This window comes from Budorcas taxicolor, chromosome 10 (genome assembly GCF_023091745.1).
Source record: "Budorcas taxicolor isolate Tak-1 chromosome 10, Takin1.1, whole genome shotgun sequence".
NCBI lineage: Eukaryota > Metazoa > Chordata > Mammalia > Artiodactyla > Bovidae > Budorcas > Budorcas taxicolor.
In genome coordinates, this window is record NC_068919.1 from 84,001,879 (window position 1) to 84,020,635 (window position 18,757).

The window sequence follows — 18,757 nt, forward strand, 5'->3', positions numbered from 1 at the left end:
CATAGTGAGAAGCTGCAGGATGGGGGACCTCAGCAAGGAAGAAGAGGTGAGAGGCTGGAGGCAGGCAGTGGGAGAAGGGCAGGGGAAATCCCAACCCTCACACTCCAAAATGTCAGAAGCCCTCCTGGTGATGGCACCTTTGTTGATGATGGTGGACCTGGAAGATCTATGATGGGCACCCAGCTCCAGGACCTGCAGGTAACACTTGGCAGCCCAGAGCCACCTGCTTGCCCACAGGCTTTTGGGGGAGTAGGCACTGGGCACAGGAATAAGGATGCTGAAAGATGACCCAGCTTGGGCACCAAAGGGAGCTACTCCTCGCTGGATGTTCTTTTGGGGGAGGGAGAGATGAGAAGGGAACTGATTCTCCAGACTGCGTTTGCCTCCAGACTGTGGACAGAGTGACATCTAAACACAAATCTGAGTTGCCTGCCGTCTGCTTGAGAAGCTTCTGGGCTCCCCATCACCTCCTAGAGGGAGTCTCTAAACTCTCACCTGGTATCCAAGGCTCTCCATTTTCCAAAAGCCTGTGGCTGAACCGGTGGCTCTGATAAGACCCTGGGATGCCTGTGTAATCCCCTGTGGATACACTGGCGGTACTCCAGCCAGCCCAAACTGCTTCTTGGCTCATGCTGGTCCCTCAGCCTGGAATCCTCGTGTCCCTTTTTAGTTGGCCAACCCTGTACTTCCCAGGTGACGCTAGTAGTGAAGAATCTGCCTGCCAATGCAGGAGACCCAAGAGACGCAGGTTCAATCCCTGGGTCAGGCAGATCCATTGAAGGAGGAAATGGCAATCCACTCCAGTATTCTTGCCTGGAGAATCCCATGGACAGAGAAACCTGGCGAGCTATTGTTCACAGGGTTGCAAAGAGTCAGAGACGACTGAAGTGACTTAGCATACAGCAGAGCACACTTGTTTTTAAAGTCTACTCAGATATCACCACATTGCAGGCAGTTTCTTTGCCAGCTAAGCCATGAGGGAAGCCCAAGAATACTGGAGTGGGTAGCCTATCCTTTCTCCAGAGGATCTTCCTGACCTAGGAATCAAACCGGTGTCTCCTGCACTGCAGGCAGATTCTTTACCAACTGAGCTATCAGGGAAGCCCGGTATCACCTGGAGCTTCCCTGATCTTCCAGTCTGGAAAGGATGCCAAAGCACCCAGTGCCTCCTCCTCTCGAGAGCACTTCTCTCATTGTGTGAAGTTGTTAAGGCATCTGCCTTCACCTGGGACAGCGGCTGTGTCTCGTCCATCACTGTGAACTAACACCTATTGCAACGCATGTAGCTTATAGCAATACCCTCTACTGCCTGCGGAAGTAGGCAACAAGGATGGAGATAATAGCGGCAGTTCCTACAGGGGCAGAGATGAGGGGTCCCATCCCAGACAGGGAGATTGCAGCCACAGACTTGGATAGGAGGAGGTTTCAGGGGCAGGGTCTCCTGGGGAGGGCCCCTCGGCAGCTCAGTGGAAGAAAGGTAGACAGCCCATCTGAGATCCTGGGAATCACTTTAATCCTGCAGACCGGGAGACCTGCCAGGCAGAGAGGCCACTGGGGATGGTTTAGATATGAGCAGCCCCACTGCATTCTCTAAGGGCAAAAATACTAACTTCTCTGCACACCCACTCGCCATGAGGTCCTTGCTTCATTGCCCCTGAGGGAGGCAGATCCCCCAGGCTGGGCTAGATCAGAGGCCTCTCCTTTTGCCTGGTCCAGGCACCAGTTCTTATCCATGGGCTGGAAATCCCCACAGGCAGAGATAGCCCAGACTCCTCTCACCTGAAGAAGCCTCCAGGGGAGGGGACTTAGGAGGCCATCTGAGTCAATCTCCTGCCTCTAATCTGGCTTCACCCAAAACAAACCATACAGACAGCAATTTGTCCAGTTCCCCAAAGGGCATCTGTCTCAACCCCAGGAGCCGCCCAGGGGCTGGCAGGCCCAGCTCACATCATACCTCTTGCCAGGCCCACTGCCAACAAGGGCTCCCTGCTCAGAGCCATGACTGAGCGCCCCTCTTCCCATTCTTTGGTCCTGAGGCGCCCCTGGGCCTTGTCCCTCTGGAGGGGTCTCTAATGCAGAGCATCCAGGCCTCAGCTGGTTTCACAGAGCCTGCCAGCCAGGTCAGCCAGGCCTGGGGACTGTGCTTCAGGGTCTCCTTCCCCCGGGCCCCACCTCTGCCTGTGCCTGCTCCACTCCAGGAAGGAGGCCTGAGAAGCTGAGGGGCTTTGCTGGGAAAAGTCCACAGAGATCCCATCTTTGCAGACTGACTTGATCTCCCACCCTGGAGTCTGAAGTCCTCCTGTTCCAGGGAGAGCAGCTCAGGAGGGGAATGGATATGTGGGGATAGCACCCTGAGTTGCCGCACCACACAGCCCTAAATCTGGGTGGGGGGCAGGGGAGAAGGAGCGGAGGGGACAGTTTGGCTCCCAGGCCCTTGCTCAGCTTGCACCATCACTACCCTCTGACTTCCTTAGGCCCTGGAGCTGGCAGCCACCCCTCCCCCCCCCTCCCCGCCCCAAGCTGGGGCTTACTGGCCCAGCAAAGACCACTCAGACAGCGGCAGCCACTATGTCTATCACGGGGGAGAGTCTCTCTGCGTTATCATACCTCTGTCATCTCGGCTCCCCAAGCCCAGCCCTGGGCCTGGTCATCCTTACCTTCGCAGTGAGTGAGGTTCAGTCTCTTGTACCCCTGGGGACACTCCAGCTGGCCATTTTCAATCACTGGGGAGGCTAAGGAGTGAAGATAAAGACAGGTCTCAGTGGAGGGCCCTTGGGCTCCTCTTTCACCCATGCTGGGAAGTGGGGCACAGTCTGGATGTCCAGCCCACCCTGCAGCTATGAGGCCCCAGACCACCACCCCCCCCGCCCTGGCCCCAGCCCCTGCCCTAAGCCATCATCCTGGGCAGCTGTGCCTCCTGGCCAAAATCCTTTCCCTGGCTCTCACCAGGCTACTCTCAGCGCACCTTGCTATGACTAAAAATGATACTAAGTGACTACATATCTTGTATATAGTTATAATATTAGATACAGTTTATATTATATGATATCAATGTTGTAAAACATGTGATTGAACAAGTTTTATTCAGTTTTTACTTTCTGTTTGTGAAGTAATTATAGAGTTGCAGGAAGTTGCAAAAGATAGTACAGAGGTCCCGTGCACCCATCACCCACTTTCTCCCAATGGCTGCATCTTACACAACTATAGTTATTTTGTTAGTGTTTAAACATCTGGATATGACAGTTCACAGCTGGGTTCTAAGTTCGGTTTCTTTTGATGTTTAATTTTAATGCTGCCATTCACAGCATTACCTGAGACAAGGAATCTCAGATAGAGATGGAAGACGTTCACTGTTGGTTGCGCTTATAAAACCATGATATTCATTCATTCACACTCACCAACTGTGTGATGCAATCTCAACCATGTTGACATTTGGTTAGTAGAGTTTCATGTTCCCTAAGGTCAGTAAGTTACACTGACAAATTCAAAAAAGTTAGAAGACCCATTCTCAAGTTTTTCAGGGATGCAAATGAGCAGATTTATGGCAACAAATCACATGATGATGGGATTGTTTCCAACATCCATTTTCAAAAGGCTCTCTCCCATCACGACTTGCTAGGAAAGCATCCCTGCTTGAAGATTATAGTGAACAAAACTGGGCAGCAGTCTGAGTCCAGATGGACCAACCAGGCAATAACTCTCAGTACTTTGGTGCTGATAACGCCTATATTGATTTCACCACATTCCCCTTTACTTTAAAGAGAGAGAGAAAAGAAGTGTGCGTTAAAAAAAAAAAAAAAAAAGACATCTAATAGAAACAGAGAAAACATCTCCACTGCCTTGGAGGGACAGATTTACATGTCAACCTCCAAAGAAGTGCTTTGAAGATGTTTTAATTTAAAATTTTTTTTCTTCAAAAGCACTAGCAGATGGTATACTGCTGACAGCTACCTGTCACCAAAGGTAAAGGCAACAAATGTGGAGCATCTATCTTTTTGTTAAAAAAAAAAAAAAACAAAGAAGAACTCGTGTTTCAGTTCGATAATTTCCTTGTCAAGTCATAGCCACTAATTCTGAAGGGTACAGGGATTCTACAGATACTATTGCAACATGAAGTTCTGTAAAGATAACATCATACTTTTAATGTCTTGTTTTATAAAGTGAACAGTGTGATGATTTCCTTTGTCAACGTATCTTCTCCTAGCTCTGACTCCTTTGTGGCAATAGCTTGCCTATGAAGGTTGTAGTGAGGGGACATTACAAATAGCCTTCTTCAGCTCCATTACCTTGCTGGTCCTAACATCAACTGAGCTTATAGAGTTATTGGGTAAATGTTATCTTTATTCAAGAAGTCATATACTGTTGAGAATATAGGTCCTCTATCTTCCATATAGATTCAGCCTTTAGTGGCTTACACAATAGATAGTTCTTCATATATTTATTGTTGAAATAGATTCTTGCAAGTACCAAGAGAGGCATTAGGAATACCTATTCAGTTCAGTCTCTCAGTCGTGTCCGACTCTTTGTGACCCCATGAATCAGAGCACGCCAGGCCTCCCTGTCCATCACCAACTCCCAGAGTTCATTCAAACTCATGTCCTTCGAGTCGGTGATGCCATCCAGCCATCTCATCCTCTGTCATCCTCTTCTCCTCCTGCCCCCATTCCCTCCCAGCATCAGGGTCTTTTCCAATGAGTCAACTCTTCGCATGAGGTGGCCAAAGTATTGGAGTTTCAGCTTCAGCATCAGTCCTTCCAACAAACACCCAGGACTGATCTCCTTTAGGATGGACTGGTTGGACCTCCTTGCAGTCCAGGATACCTTCATCCAATTGTACAGCAAAGTGTGCACTCTCTCGGTATTCCTTTTGTTTTTGTTTTTGGTATGTGGGATCTTAGTTTCCTGACCAGGGATCAAACCCATGCCCCTGCACTGAGAGCTCAAAGTCGCAACCACTGGACTTCCAGAGAAGTCCCCTGGTATTTTAAAATGTTTTTCTAATCAAGATAGATTTTAGTCCATCATTAGCTGTTATCTCTGGGCACATTAAACACTGAAGGTAGGGTTTGATATTAATGATGCTAGATATAAGCTGTATTTTCGTATAGCCTTCTTGACCATCTGAGTCCTGGGGTCCATTTTGGGTCCCATGTGAGAGGCCGTTGTTACTTTTACCTTGGAATATGGCTAATGACCTGTCAGAGGAGAATCGTCAGCCTTGCATTTTTAAATGATTGCAATTATTCGTATTACCTTAAATCCTGTTTCTTTGCAAGAGTGTTTTAGAGTCACTTCTCCATTTGGTGAGGGTTGCTTTAGTTAACTAAGTCGCTTCAGTCGTGTCCGACTCTGTGTGACCCCATAGACGGCAGCCCACCAGGCTCCCCCATCCCTGGGATTCTCCAGGCAAGAGTACTGGAGTGGGTTGCCATTTCCTTCTCCAATGCATGAAAGTGAAAAGCGAAAGTGAAGTCACTCAGTCGTGCCCGACTCTTAGTGACCCCATGGACTGCAGCCCACCAGGCTCCTCCGTCCATGGGATTTTCCAGGCAAGAGTACTGGAGTGGGGTGCCATTGCCTTCTCCGAACAGCCGACCACCTAACTGAAAAAACCCACAAGCGGTACACTGCCGTGCGATCCGTGTTGTGATACCAAAGACAAACATGAGGAGGCGCTGTGTTTCCCTGGAAGGCCCACTCTTGCCTGAGGATGCTTGGAACTGCCTGACATAGAGATCAAGTGAAGCCATAAATGAGTAAAACTTCATTTTCTTTCTTTTTTTTTTTAAGGTTAAAGGGTTGTAAGTTGAAGTTGTATATATATACACACACACACATATGTATACATATTTGCCACAAACGGTCTTCCCCAGGCTTTGCATGTCGTCATCCACATGGGGGGAAACAGCCTAAAAGGCCGCAGTGCAGAGATAAGCAAGGGATCTGGAAACGCTGCCGACGTTGAGAAGATGGATGGGGGTGAGGCTGGGAAATGTGAGCGTCTGGCCTGGCGCCTGGTGGCAAGAACTGAGGACAGGGAGGAGGGAAAGCACGAGGGGAAGCTGTTTGGGGAAACTCAAAAAGCAAGCTGATTTATGAGGAGCAGAAGGTGGGAAGGAATGGCGCGAGGCGGATGCCAGGGGGCCGGGAACATCTGGACGGCGCGTCGGAGGCTGGAGCCCTTCGGCGCATATGGTCCCGTCTCTCACAATAACCCCGCGAGGCAGGGGTCATTATCCCCAGTTAACAGATTAGGAAGGACGGTGAAGCTCAGAGGGGGCTGAGTCAGGGTTGCAACCAAGCTTCTGGCTGGCTGTGAAGGGTGCTTCCACCACCCCGAGAGGAGGAAGCTGGGAAGCCAGGAGGCCAGGGCAGTAAGCTGGTGCCCGCAGGGAGAAATTAGGCAGAACTTTAACAAAGGATTGTAAATTGAAGTTGTAATACATATATACATATGTATACATATTTGTCACAAACTTTAACAAACAGGAGAGGGGTGGCAGAGAGCTAGGCTCAGAGGAAGGGTGGACCCAGCCGTGGCACCCTCAGGAAACTCTGTGAACGCGCGGAACTTGTGAACTGAGAGCAGCTGGGCTCTTTCGTGAGTCTGGAAACACATGCTTTTCCTGTAAAGCGCTTTCCTCCCGAGAGGACTCTGCCCTCTCACTGGCCTGAAGAGAAACCGTTGACTGGACAACCCTTGGCGGGGGCAGGCCTCTATAGTGAAATGCCGAAGCCAGTGTTCCTGGTGAAATGCCCACTTTAGCAGGAACCTCAGCGCCTCTCCTCACACCTCACAGAAGCCATGTCATCTATAAGGGGCTGCTTCCCAGCTTCTGTAAGGACAAGTGCAGCATCCGATCCAGAAGAATCTACTTATATTTCTTTGAGGGAAAGAAAATCAAAGTTCAGACGACCATGTGGAAGGGAGAGACCTTGGCTTGGGATGAGAATGCAGCACCCATCCACGGCTCTGGGTGAGATTTTGGCATTGATGAGGTAAGGCGGATATCACCAGGCACATCTCTCAAGTGCTCCCAATGCACACGGGCCTTCCCTCATCATAGTGATTAAATGTGCTGTCGCTGCCTGTTTGCTTGTCCATCTCCCCTGATAACTGTAAGCTCTTTGTCAAGCTCCCCTGACAAAGTGTAAGCTCTGTAAGGACAGGAACCTTACCTTCTCTGTCATTGCTATGTCTCTGGAAACATGCCCAGCACATGGAACAATACAGGCACTCAATCAAAATGGAATGAATAATATAATAGCAAGCATTAAAAAGGCTCGTGGGCTTCCCTGGTAGCTCAGCTGGTAAAGAATCTGCCTCCAATGCAGGATACCCTGGTTCAATTCCTGGGTCGGGAAGATCCCGTGGAGAAGGGATAGGCTGCCCACTCTAGTAATCTTGGGCTTCCCTGGTGGCTCAGTTGGTAAAGAAACCGCCTGCTATGCGGGAGACCTGGGTTTGACCCTTGAGTTGGGACGATCCCCTGGAGGAGGGCATGGCAACCCACTCCAGGATTCTTACCTGGAGAATCCCCATGGACAGAAGGGCCTGGTGGACTACAGTCCATGGGGTTGCAAAGAGTCAGACGTGACTGACACAGCACAGCAAAATATCTTGTACTATGGGCTAGGCCCTTTTATAAAGACTTTACAGGTAATAACTTATTTAATCCTCATAACAGCCCTTGGAGATACTAATCTTATCCCCAACTCCCAGATGAGCAAACTGGGGCATAAAGAGGTTAAGACACATGCCCAAGGTCACCCAGGTGGTGAATGGAACTGGGATTATGAATCTGCCTCCAGAAGACAAATTCTGAACCATCCCTCTACTAACTACAAATGAATGAATGAATTCATGAATTCATGACAAGCCTTAGGAGTAGTCTAGGACAAGAATACTAGGGTCCAGAGGCCATCGGGTGATACCTGCCCAGAAGGAGACGTATCACTCTTCCTGGGACCTCCTCCTCTTTAAGAACAAGGGATCAAGAGAGTGAATGAGAAAAAAAAGGCGGAGTCATCCTGAAAGAGGTCAGAGGAATTCATCAGATGCTGGGGAATTAATCAGATCCTTGGCAAATGCTCCACAATGTGTACAACGGGAGAATCATATAGAATTGATAAAGGACACAGTGAAGATCCTCTGCTCCTCCCATGGCCCCTCAGCCAGATCAAGATAAAACCAGGGTCAGAGAGCAGAGGACTTGTGGATCTGGAAAGACAGAGTGCTGGGCTGAGATTCCCATGGGTGTTTCAAAGAGGCTCTTGCAGAGTGGCCTTGCAGTCAGGACCTTGACCTGAGAAGCAAAAGCAGCTGCTGAGGGGTCAGCTGGACTCAACCTGGACTCCAAGGAGTCTGAACATCCCCAGATGCCTGGGAAGCAAGTCGGGCAGATGTGTGACTTTCCTGGTCAGGAAACCTGGGCCACGTGGGCCTGGAGCTCAGGTCTTCTGGCCTTGGCCTCAGGCCCTGTCCACTCACTGCCAACCCTCCGTTGCTCTCAGAAGGAAGCAGAAGGGCCACTGGCTGAAGCCTGCCCCTGCCCTGCTGAGTCTTACCCTCAGCTGCTGGAATCGCCAAGGAGGCCTCAACAAGGGCAAACTAATTGCTGGAGACAGTTTTGGCCCCGACTCTGTTGACAGAGCTTGGGGAGCAGATGGGGGGAGACATATGTCTGGCTACAGGGCTGTTTATAAGCCACGCTGATCTCAGTCTGTGATGACAGATGGTTGTAGCAGGGAGATGTGGAGGTCCAGAGAACACACACACACACACACACACACACACACACTCACTGGATGAGGCTAAGCTCGATACGCACGGGCACATGTACAGGCTGAAGCTTCAGTCCTGATTTGCAAACTCTGGCGGGTAAGCTGAAAAGAAAACTTCGACTCCCCTGGGGGCAGCGGAAAGGGTGTTGGTGCTGGGGCAGGCAGGCTCACATCTAATTCCTGGCTCCACTCTGATTAGCTGTGTGACTTGGGGCACACTTCTTAACCTCCCTCAAGGCCTTAATTTTTTTCCCATGTAGAAGTGGGAATAGAAACTCAGTTTATGAGTTGTTATGAGAATTAACTTTACTGAAACGATCAACATCAGACTAAAGCTAGCTCAGGGCCTGGCACAGTCCCTGGAGATGCTCCCCTAGACCTCTCCCCTCCCTCCTGCCCTCCCTCCCTCCCTTCCAGCAACACAGTTTTAAGGACAACAAGCTGGCTGGCTGCTCCTTACTGGCTGGAGAGACTTGGGCAAGTAACTCTCTGAGCCTTGGGTTTCTTATCAGTAAAATGAAGATGACCATTCTTTTCTCGGGGCATTATTGTGAACACTAAAGCAAGAAAATGTCTGAGCATGAGGCTTGTCACATATTGATTATTATCATAATGTCCATTATTCTGGTGGTGAAGTCCTGATGGTTCACCCTCGCTGCTACCAGTGATTCAGAAATCCCACCCAAAGATGGGCTCTGACTGCTTCTTCAGGGTGGACTTGAGGTCAAAATGGGTGTCTCAGCCACTACGAACCATGAGGTAGGGAGGGGTCTGGTCAGACACCTGGCTCAAATGGGTACCACACCAGCCACCCCGACCCCACCGCTCCCTGGGGCTCTCCAGGCCAGAGATGCCACGTGTCAGTGACACCATGGCGGGGGTAGGAAGGGTGTGAACATGAGCTGAGGCACATTTCCCAGGAGGCTGAGTCCCTTGGAAGCTCTCAGAACAACCCTGAGCCAAAGAGTCATGACTTTTTTTCAGCCCAACAAACTGCAATTCGGAAAATCTCATTTCTTTAGGGCAGGAGACTGGGCTTCTGACCCAGAGTTGCAGGAAACAGGAGCCACACCCCGGCACAGCTCTTCCCCCGGCCCAGGTCCTCTAGTTCAGTGAATGCCCAAGCCAAGAGGCAGGGGAAGCAGATTACAGAGCAATTAGAACTAGGGGCTGGGGTCACATAGACCTGGAGCTTCAGGGCCAGTTTCATCTATAAAATGAAGATAGGAACACCACCTAGAGGTGTGGTTAGCATGCAACGAAATGAGAACAAGCATGGTGCCCGGCTCAAATCACACCTTCTGAATTAAGAGCATCTAAGAAGGAGGTTATGACCAACCTAGACAGCATCTTGAAAAGCAGAGACACTACTTTGCCAACAAAGGTCTGTCTAGTCAAGGCTATGGTTTTTCCTGTGGTCATGTATGGATGTGAGAGTCAGACTGTGAAGAAAGCTGAGTGCTGAAGAATTGATGCTTTTGAATTGTGGTGTTGGAGAAGACTCTTGAGAGTCCCTTGGACTGCAAGGAGATCCAACCAGTCCATTCTGAAGGAGATCAGCCCTGGGTGTTCTTTGGAAGGAATGATGGTAAAGCTGAAACTCCAGTACTTTGGCCACCTCATGCGAAGAGTTGACTCATTGGAAAAGACTGATGCTGGGAGGGATTGGGGCCAGGAAGAAAAGGGGACGACAGAGGATGAGATGGCTGGATGGCATCACTGACTCGATGGACGTGAGTCTGAGTGAACTCCGGGAGTTGGTGATGGACAGGGAGGCCTGGCGTGCTGCGATTCATGGGGTCGCAAAGAGTCGGACACGAGTGAGCGACTGAACTGAAGGAGGATGTGGGGCTTCCCTGGTGGCTCATATGGTAAAGAATCCGCCTGCAGTGCAGGAGACCCAGGTTCGATCCCTAAGTCAGGAAGATTCCCTGGAGAAGGGAATGGATACACACTTCAGTATTCTTGCCCGGAGAATTCTAGGGACAGAGAAGCCTGGAGGGACAAAGAATTGGACACGACTGGGCGACTAACACACACATACACACACACACACACACGGAGGACATGACAGGGCGATGCTGCCGTGACTCACACTAGGATTCTCTGCCCTAGCCCCCTCAAATATCACCTTCACACGCGCATTCTCCTCAGGGGCTGACATCACAGACCAACTGCTGGAACACCCCTTGTGGGCAAGGACCATGGCAAAACCAACCCAAACCAAGGCTTTCCTTCTACTGAGAGTTTCAAATCAATTTCCAGACATCTACATAAACCTCCATCCCCTCGAAAATCAAGTTCCTTCTCCCACTCCTTCCACTCGCTAGTTCTTGGTAGGCACGCTCTTCGTGGTGGGGGGCTGAGGACTTCTGGAAACATACCACTATAAAGCTAGATAGCTGCAGTTTTTAATAAGTTGTCCCTACTGCTCAGCTTCCAATTGAGCTCTGCCTGATAGAAACTTCCATACATCTGCTTTCTCCCCCTCACCAAACCACACAGAACAAGCCTACCTGCTCCTCCCCCAACCCTTGTTTTTTCAACACATCTCCCTTAACTCAGACCAGTGCTCCAGGCTGGTGCCTTGCCTGTCTGATCAATCCAGTCTTCTGGCCAGATGCTGGCTTTCATGTACACCTGGAATACAGTCCTGGGATGCACCCTCTTGACTGAAATCCTGGTCTAGTATCCTGACTGGTGTTGTCTTTAGGCAGTCCCAATACCCCCACCCCACCCCTTGCTGATTACGGATCAGGCAGTCCCAGGGGATCCCTGATAGCACAGTTGGTAAAGAATTTGCCTGCAATGCAGGAGACCCCAGTTCTATTCCTGGGTTGGGAAGATCTGCTGGATAAGGGATAGGCTACCCATTACAGTATTCTTGGGCTTCCCTGGTGACTTGGCTGATAAAGAATCCGCCTGCACTAAGGGAGACCTGGGTTCAATCCCTGGGTTAGGAAGATCCCCTGGAGAAAGGAAAGGCTACCCACTCCAGTATTCTGGCCTGGAGAATTTCATGGACTGTATGGTCCATGGAGTCGCAAAGAGTCAGACATGACTGAGCGAATTTCACTAGTCCCCCCACCCCCCTCAACCGATTACGGAGATCCTGATTAGTTAAGCATTAGACACAGTGTGATTTGAAATATAGCTCCTTGGTCCTAGTTGTGTGACCCTGGACAAGCTCTTTAGCCCTCTCTGAGCTACATTTTTCTCCCCCAACAAATGGGGATAAAGATCCTTAGCTTGCAGGTGGTCGTGACAGTGAAGTGAGATAATGCACGTGAAAGCACAGCATAGTGTAAAAATTCATTAACTGGCAGCTATAATTGTTTTTTCAGAGGGAAAGTCGTAGAATTCCTTGAAGGGGCAGAGCAAGAGAATCCACTCTGCCTGGAGATACAGGGAGGGGCTTGGGTTCCGAGGTGAACTCATCCCATGCCAGGCAGATGGAGAGATGGTCTTGTAGCAAACAGCTGGGGCCCACCACTGCGGGCTGCATGCCGTGTGCCAGCCCCGCCTGCTGCAGCAAAGGGGCCTCGGAGTTGACAGGGCCAGTGCCAAGCCAGATGGGACAGCGGCCAACTTTCCAGTCAACCCAGATGTCTGTCTTTCTCGGGTAAAAACTCAAAAATGTGGCCTCAGTCAAAGTGGTTTTTGAGGGGTGTGTGCTCTCCAGACCCTGGTGTGGGGATGGCCGCAGCTTTTGAGCCGGGACGTTTGATAACTGCCCAGGGGTCAGGAAGATGTAGCTCAGGCCAGGTCCTGGCAGGTCGGCTGCATCTGCCACTCGGAGTGAAGGGAGAAAGGGTGGGGGGACCAGAGGCTGGCCTCGATTGACTCCTTGAGCTATTTCCTTGAGAAAGAAGGCATTGAGGAATTTTTTTTTTGGAAGAAAAGAGATTTGTCTGAGCCATGTAACTGAGACATCAAGGCAGTCCTTTCCCATGTCACAAATAGCAGCATTCTGCAGGGACCTTCTTCAACCATCCTGTACAACCTCAGGAGTCAAAGGTGATTTAGGGAAAGCTATGAAGTCACACGTGACTCCTCCTCCACCCCAGCTTCTGGTTTTATTACTTCCCTCATCCCTGATTCTATTAGACTACCTTGTTGGGAGCAACAAAACCCTTCCCTGAGGGGTGCAGTAGTGTTTTTATCAGAAGAGAAGTCGAGGTTCAGAGGGGCAAAGCCACCAGGGCTGACAACGTTCTAGAACACAGGAGTCTTGCCAACCATTCCCAAATCCACCCCAGGTGCTCACCTTCTTTTTCCTGAGTCTTGCACAGTAGTTTGCCTGTCTTACCTACTTAAAGAAACACTCCTCACCCCGGCTCCCCAGGCTCGGGCGTGGAGCTGTCTGGCACCCTGTCAATGCAAACAAGGTTCCCCAGCGTCCTGCCCCTTCTCTCCACTATGCCCAACTGCACTTTACCACATTTTAAATGTTGACATTGCTCTGTCTTTGTAATTTCTTGCTCAGTATGGGGAATGCTTAACATTCCAGGGTCTGCACCCTGGTGCCCAGCTTGCTGAGATGTGCTGAACACAGTCAGGGAGGTGGTGTTCGGAGGCACTACCTGGTACAGGGAGGGGGTGAGGCCTCAGCCTTGGGGGTGTTCTGCTCCAGGAAATGTTCTCACGCGCTTGATCTCGCCGGTCTATGCAATTTTCTTGGGTTATTAGGCACTTCCCCACCTCTTTGGCTTACTCTAATAATTCTTTAGATCTCATCCTGGATGTCACCTCCTACAAAGGCCTTCCCTGATCCATCAGTTTGAGGAAGGACCTCCTAGCCCACAGTGTACGGATATGCAGGCTGCACACTGCACAAAAGGATGACATCTGACAGAATCAATGGCATCCTGCATTTGTCTAATTATAAAGACTATTTTGAACACATGGAAGGGGCACCTTTCACTCATTTATACAAAGGTGCTACAGGAGCTATCTGTGGCCCCAGCTCTACTGTCTGCAACCCCCCTCCACCACCAGACTGTATGCTTGAGAGGGGCGGCACTGTTTCTATCTGTTCTTCACTGTTTGGTCAGGGCTGCACACTATGGGTACTTCATCAGTGTTGGGTGAATGGAGTGTGGTATGAGGATGTCTCAAGGGTGGGTCTGACCTGGAGGAAGAAATGTGGTGAAAACATCTCTGGCCTGCAGGGGGAGATGCTGAGCAGTTCCATACACTTCCCCTCCAGGCGCTGGGGCCAGTCCCTTTACCCTTTTTGAGGGACACTTTCTAAGGGTAATTATAACAGCTACCATGAAATGCCCTAATGGTAGGTACAGGCACCCTCTCCCTGACTCTTGACAGAGGCCCCACGAGGCTGGCACTGTTCCTGTCTCCACTCCACAGATCGAAGACGAGGCAGAAAGAGCTCAGCAGGTGAGAGCTGGGACTGGTACCCATCATGTGCTGGACACTCAGGCCTGGAAGCTAATTACTATCCTGTGCTGTTTCACCAAAGAGTCTATCACACTGTCAAACTGTCCGCATTTTTTTCAGCCTGGAAAATATGATCACTGCTCCACAGGCGAGTCTGAAGTAAGGAACAGTCCTGCCGCTCCCACCTTCGGGCTCTGGGCCAGGCCCCCGACAAAGCTGACTCACGGAGTTGACTGCTGACAGGCAAAGAAATACCTGCCAGGCCTGGGCCCAGACCTAGGAGGGAGACCTGCATGAGGCGGGGAAGGGAAGACAGGCTGAGTGGCAGGGGCCATACTCAGGCACAGGAGCCTTGCCACCCACCTCCCAACTTTAAGAGCAATGCCTGTGAGAGCAGCATTCCTGAATTCTCAGGGCTCAGAGTACACGAGGCACGTGATGAGTATTTGCTGACTGACTGACTGAATGAATGAATGAATACGTTAGGCTTTTCCATCATTGGAAAGAAGGCCAGAAGCGGAGTTTCACATACCCCAAGGGCCAGGCTATTCTGGGGCAGGTGCCCAACCCAGATTCAAAGACTGGGAGGTAGGAAGCAGGGGGTGAGGAGGAGAGAATGAAGGAAACATTGAGTAACTAAATCAAAAACCTTGGGGCCTCTGGGACCTGGGCAGAGGGTATGTGGAAGGGGTTGAGGAGTATACCAGGGGGCCCAGCTTGGGATGGGATTCCTAAAATCTGAGCGAGAACAACTGGTGAAGGCCATCAGATGGAGCAGGCAGGCCACGCTGCGGGTCTGAGCTGTCAGGAGCTTCTGCCACCAGTCGGAAGCAGACCTGGAGAGCCTGCCCAGTTTACCAGCCTTTTCTACCTTCCTGGCCTCCGAGACCCTGGTGGGAGATGCAGGGTGGGGTGTGTGTGTGTGGGGTGTCTGCTGCAGAGGCCAGAGAGCCTTGCTCACAACCCTGGAGCCTGGCACCCAGCACTCACCTGGTCTGGATGGACATGGGGCACAGGAGGTCACCCCCCAGAAAGCCCCCACGCTGCCGCAGCAGTCCTCTTGGGCTGTCAGCTCCGGCAGGGGATTGGCACACTGGAGAAAAAAAAGGACCATGGGCACTCGTCACCTGCTTCCCTCTCCTGCACAGAGATGTCCCAGGAGAGGCTGAGTCATGAGTTCACCCCTCACATACTGCCGGAGAATGCCCCCACCCAAGGGAGGGGAGGGGAGGCGTTGTCCCAGAAGGAAGTGGAGAAACCCGAGGTCCACCCTGCCAGACACTAAGCTTAGGGGACGGGGTGGAAGTGACACACCCAGACAAGGTCTTCTCTGTGAGGTCTGCAAACTGCCCCCCATCCATGCCCCGAGTCCAAAGACACAGGGGTCCCGAAGGATGGGCTTTCCTCCATCAAACTCCAGAGAATGCCAGGACCACCTCCCTCAAGCAGGGCCCATGCTCAGCAACATTGCAGTTGAGAGGCTCCGGGGACCCAGGATCCTATCCTTGAGCTACTTCCCACCTGTTCCAGCTCCCTAACCTTGGGAGGGGTTTCCAGAAATGCCAAACTGCAACCCTAGGGAAAACCATCCTGAGTCTGGCTTAGCCCCTATAAAGATAAAGGGCCTGGACTCAGAAAAGCTCACTTGATTTCCCATCACTGACTGCGGATCCCATCAGTGAAAAAGGGAATGGATCGTCTTTTATCTTCACATGCCCAAGGCTTTGGGATTTAACCTGCATTTGCTGATTTTACATCTCTGTTACTCAACTCTCCAAACTCCTTGCCAGATCTAACAGCCCCTCTATCCACGCGCCGGGGGTCCTATACTCAGCTCCAGCAGAGCTCAGGATTTGCTGGGACTCGAGGACGCCGATGCCCCTGCAGAGGGGGCCTCTCTTGGGTCCTCTTCTATCTGCCTGGCACTGACATGTACCCAGTGGAGCCCGGGTTGGCTTGCCCAACCTCTCGACATTCATGGCAATTTTATGCTCTGAGTTTTCCCATCTGGGAAATGGGAGACCCTGCAGACTCCCACATTCTCTAAGAACGAGGAGGAGAGAGAAGGAGGAGCGGCACTGAGGAAGCAGTCACAGTCTCAAAGCCCCCAGGGCTGGGGCTGGAGCCACGATCTCACCTGTCCGTTTAAAGTGCTCAGGTAGCATCGGCCCAGCAGGGCCGGAGTCCTGGGCACCACTGGGGGAGGTAGCCGGGGAGCTTCTCCGGACCGGGCGGGGATGCGGTTGCTGTCCCAGCGGCCGTGGCCGGGGCGGGCGGGGAGCCGGGGCGAGGGCCTGGTTTCCACGCTGTTCTCCTCCGGGGCCTCCTCGGCCTCGCCTCGCACCCGAGCCACCTGGTGGATCTGCACCGAGGCCTCCGGCGGGTGGCGGATGTGCACTTTCACCAAGGAGGGGTTCACCGAGGCTGAGCAGAGGGGCTGGGGTCAGAGGTGGGGACACAGGGCCCCACCCTCTAAGGAGTGGCATCAGCCCTGGGCCAGGTGGGCCCCTGTGTGTCTCCCCAAATCTCTCCTCCGTTTCTTCACTCTCTACCCAAACCCCAGAAGAATTTCTCAGGGAGGACAGGACAAAGCACAGACTCCTTCATTCCACACCTTCCTATGAACACCTTTGTTACCAACTTCCAAAGTACCTTCCTGATTCCACCTCCTCCCACGATCCTGCACAGCCCTTGGGCTCCAGCCCAACCAACCCTGCGTGGTCCCCACCCCATGCCTTTGTTTAGACCAGTCCCTCTGCCCTGGAAGCCCTCCCACTCCCCTCTGCTTAACCAAAACCAACCCATTGTTTAAGGCTTAACTGAAGTCCACCTCCTCCAGGCAGCCTTCCCAGAACACTCAGGGCTCGGGTCTCTCTCCTGATCTCCTACAAAATTCTGTATTTTTTGCCCTTTATTTGGCACCTAATATTAGAGGCATCTTCCCTCTCCTGTCCAGGACCCATGAGTTCCTTAAAGTCAGGACCTACCCTTAGACTCTATTGTCTTACTCGTAGCACCCAGTAGAGGGTAAGGGCAAAAAATATACAAATAAATAAATTGATGAACTCAGAAGGAAAGGCAGAGAAAATTTTAAGGAATGAAACTGGGCCCTGAGGATGGAGGAGAAGGAAGTGCTGGAGACTCAGTTTCCCATCTCCTCTGTCAGGATGCCAGCACCCACCCCACGTGGTTCCCCAGGCCCACACTCACCCAGCTGGTTGGAGAGAGGCAGTGTGAAGGTGGACTGCTTCAAGGGGCTCTCCAGCGGGGCCCTGTGGAGGGGGCCCCTCTCTGGAGGCTCCTGGTCCAGCCTGGGGGCGGGCAGGTGGCAGAACTTCCCGGTGGAGTTGGCGGGGCACCAGCACTCGTCCCTGCCGATGCAGCGGCCCCCGTTCAGGCAGGGGATCTGGCAAAAATCTACAACACCAACCTCAGGGTGACTGGCGGCGGAAGCATACAGCAGCACCTACTATGTGGGCTGGCAGGGTTGGGGGAGGGGGGTGACCAGGCCCCCAAGTCTGATGGCTTCCGGAACCCGGTCCCCTCGGAAATGCAGGGACTTTCCAGGAGGCCTGGGAGTGAAGGAGGATGGATAATAACTAGCCCTTGCCTTTCCTCAGCCCCAAGGTGACCTGGAGGATGGTGAGGGAAGTGGCCCTATTTACTGCTTCACCTCTCTATGAGGAAATCGGGACTCAGAGAGGTTGTGTGACCTGCCGAGTCACACGTGACAGAGCTGGGTGAGGACTCAGCGTTGTGTGATCCCAGACAGCTCACGGGAGCCACAGTAGGAGAGCTCCGGGCTTCCTTCCTGCAGAAGAGCTGGGCTCCAGGCCAAGGCAGGCCGGTCCCTCTGACCAACTGCCTCCACACAAACCCCCACACCTGCCCCAGGGCCAGCCAGGAGCCTTCTGAGCTGGGAAGGGACTCACAGATGCGGAATCCAGACTTGGGGTCATGGCCGTGACCGCTCTGGCTGTACAGGGTGGTGGTGTCGCCACGCTCGCAGCTGTTGGCACAGCGCCCGCGGGCACAGGTCTGCTTGCAGATGGTGGGAGTGAAGACGATCTTGATCTTCCTGATTTTCTCCGTGAGATTCAGCCCTGCAGAGAGAGGGCTTGGGTCCAGGGGGCAGGGCTGAGAGGCACAGCTGTGACCTCCAGAGGCTGGCTAGCAAGGCCCACACGGAACTGGCTTGAATCCATCCCAAGGGCATTTGCTAAGTCCCTCCTGGATGTAAGGTCCCATAGTGGGGGCAGGGTAACAGCTCACGGTCCAACATCTCCTGAGGGATGCCGATGGGCCAGCAGCTGAGTTCGGGCTTCATGCACAACGACTCTCAACCCTCTGGAGTCTTATTTTAGGTAGAACCATTGAAAATTGCCATCTTTGTAGGTTAAGGTGGTTGAATATTGGCCATGTTCCTAGATCCCAGTTAGCATTCCCATCTGACAGGTAAGGAAACTGAGGCTCACTGAGGGATAGATTGTATCCCATGTCACACAGCTAGCAAGGGAGGCAGCTGGGCTCTGAACCCCAGTGCAGAGAACAGAATGTAGCTCAGACTTGCCAGCGT

The 18,757-nt window shown here is 52.0% G+C and overlaps 1 protein-coding gene across 1 annotated transcript in view; it reads right to left on the reverse strand.

Annotated features, from left to right (window-relative positions):
- The window catches only part of LTBP2 (latent transforming growth factor beta binding protein 2), a 111,294-nt gene that overhangs the window by 36,755 nt on the left and 55,782 nt on the right, over positions 1-18,757 (reverse strand). Inside the window, exons 5-9 of the mRNA XM_052647314.1 lie at positions 18,114-18,284; positions 17,392-17,598; positions 16,319-16,605; positions 15,172-15,274; positions 2,658-2,732 (exon numbers count right to left, since the gene is read on the reverse strand). Coding sequence (XP_052503274.1) covers positions 2,658-2,732; positions 15,172-15,274; positions 16,319-16,605; positions 17,392-17,598; positions 18,114-18,284 — 843 coding nt within the window. The remainder of the gene's footprint in view (positions 1-2,657; positions 2,733-15,171; positions 15,275-16,318; positions 16,606-17,391; positions 17,599-18,113; positions 18,285-18,757) is intronic.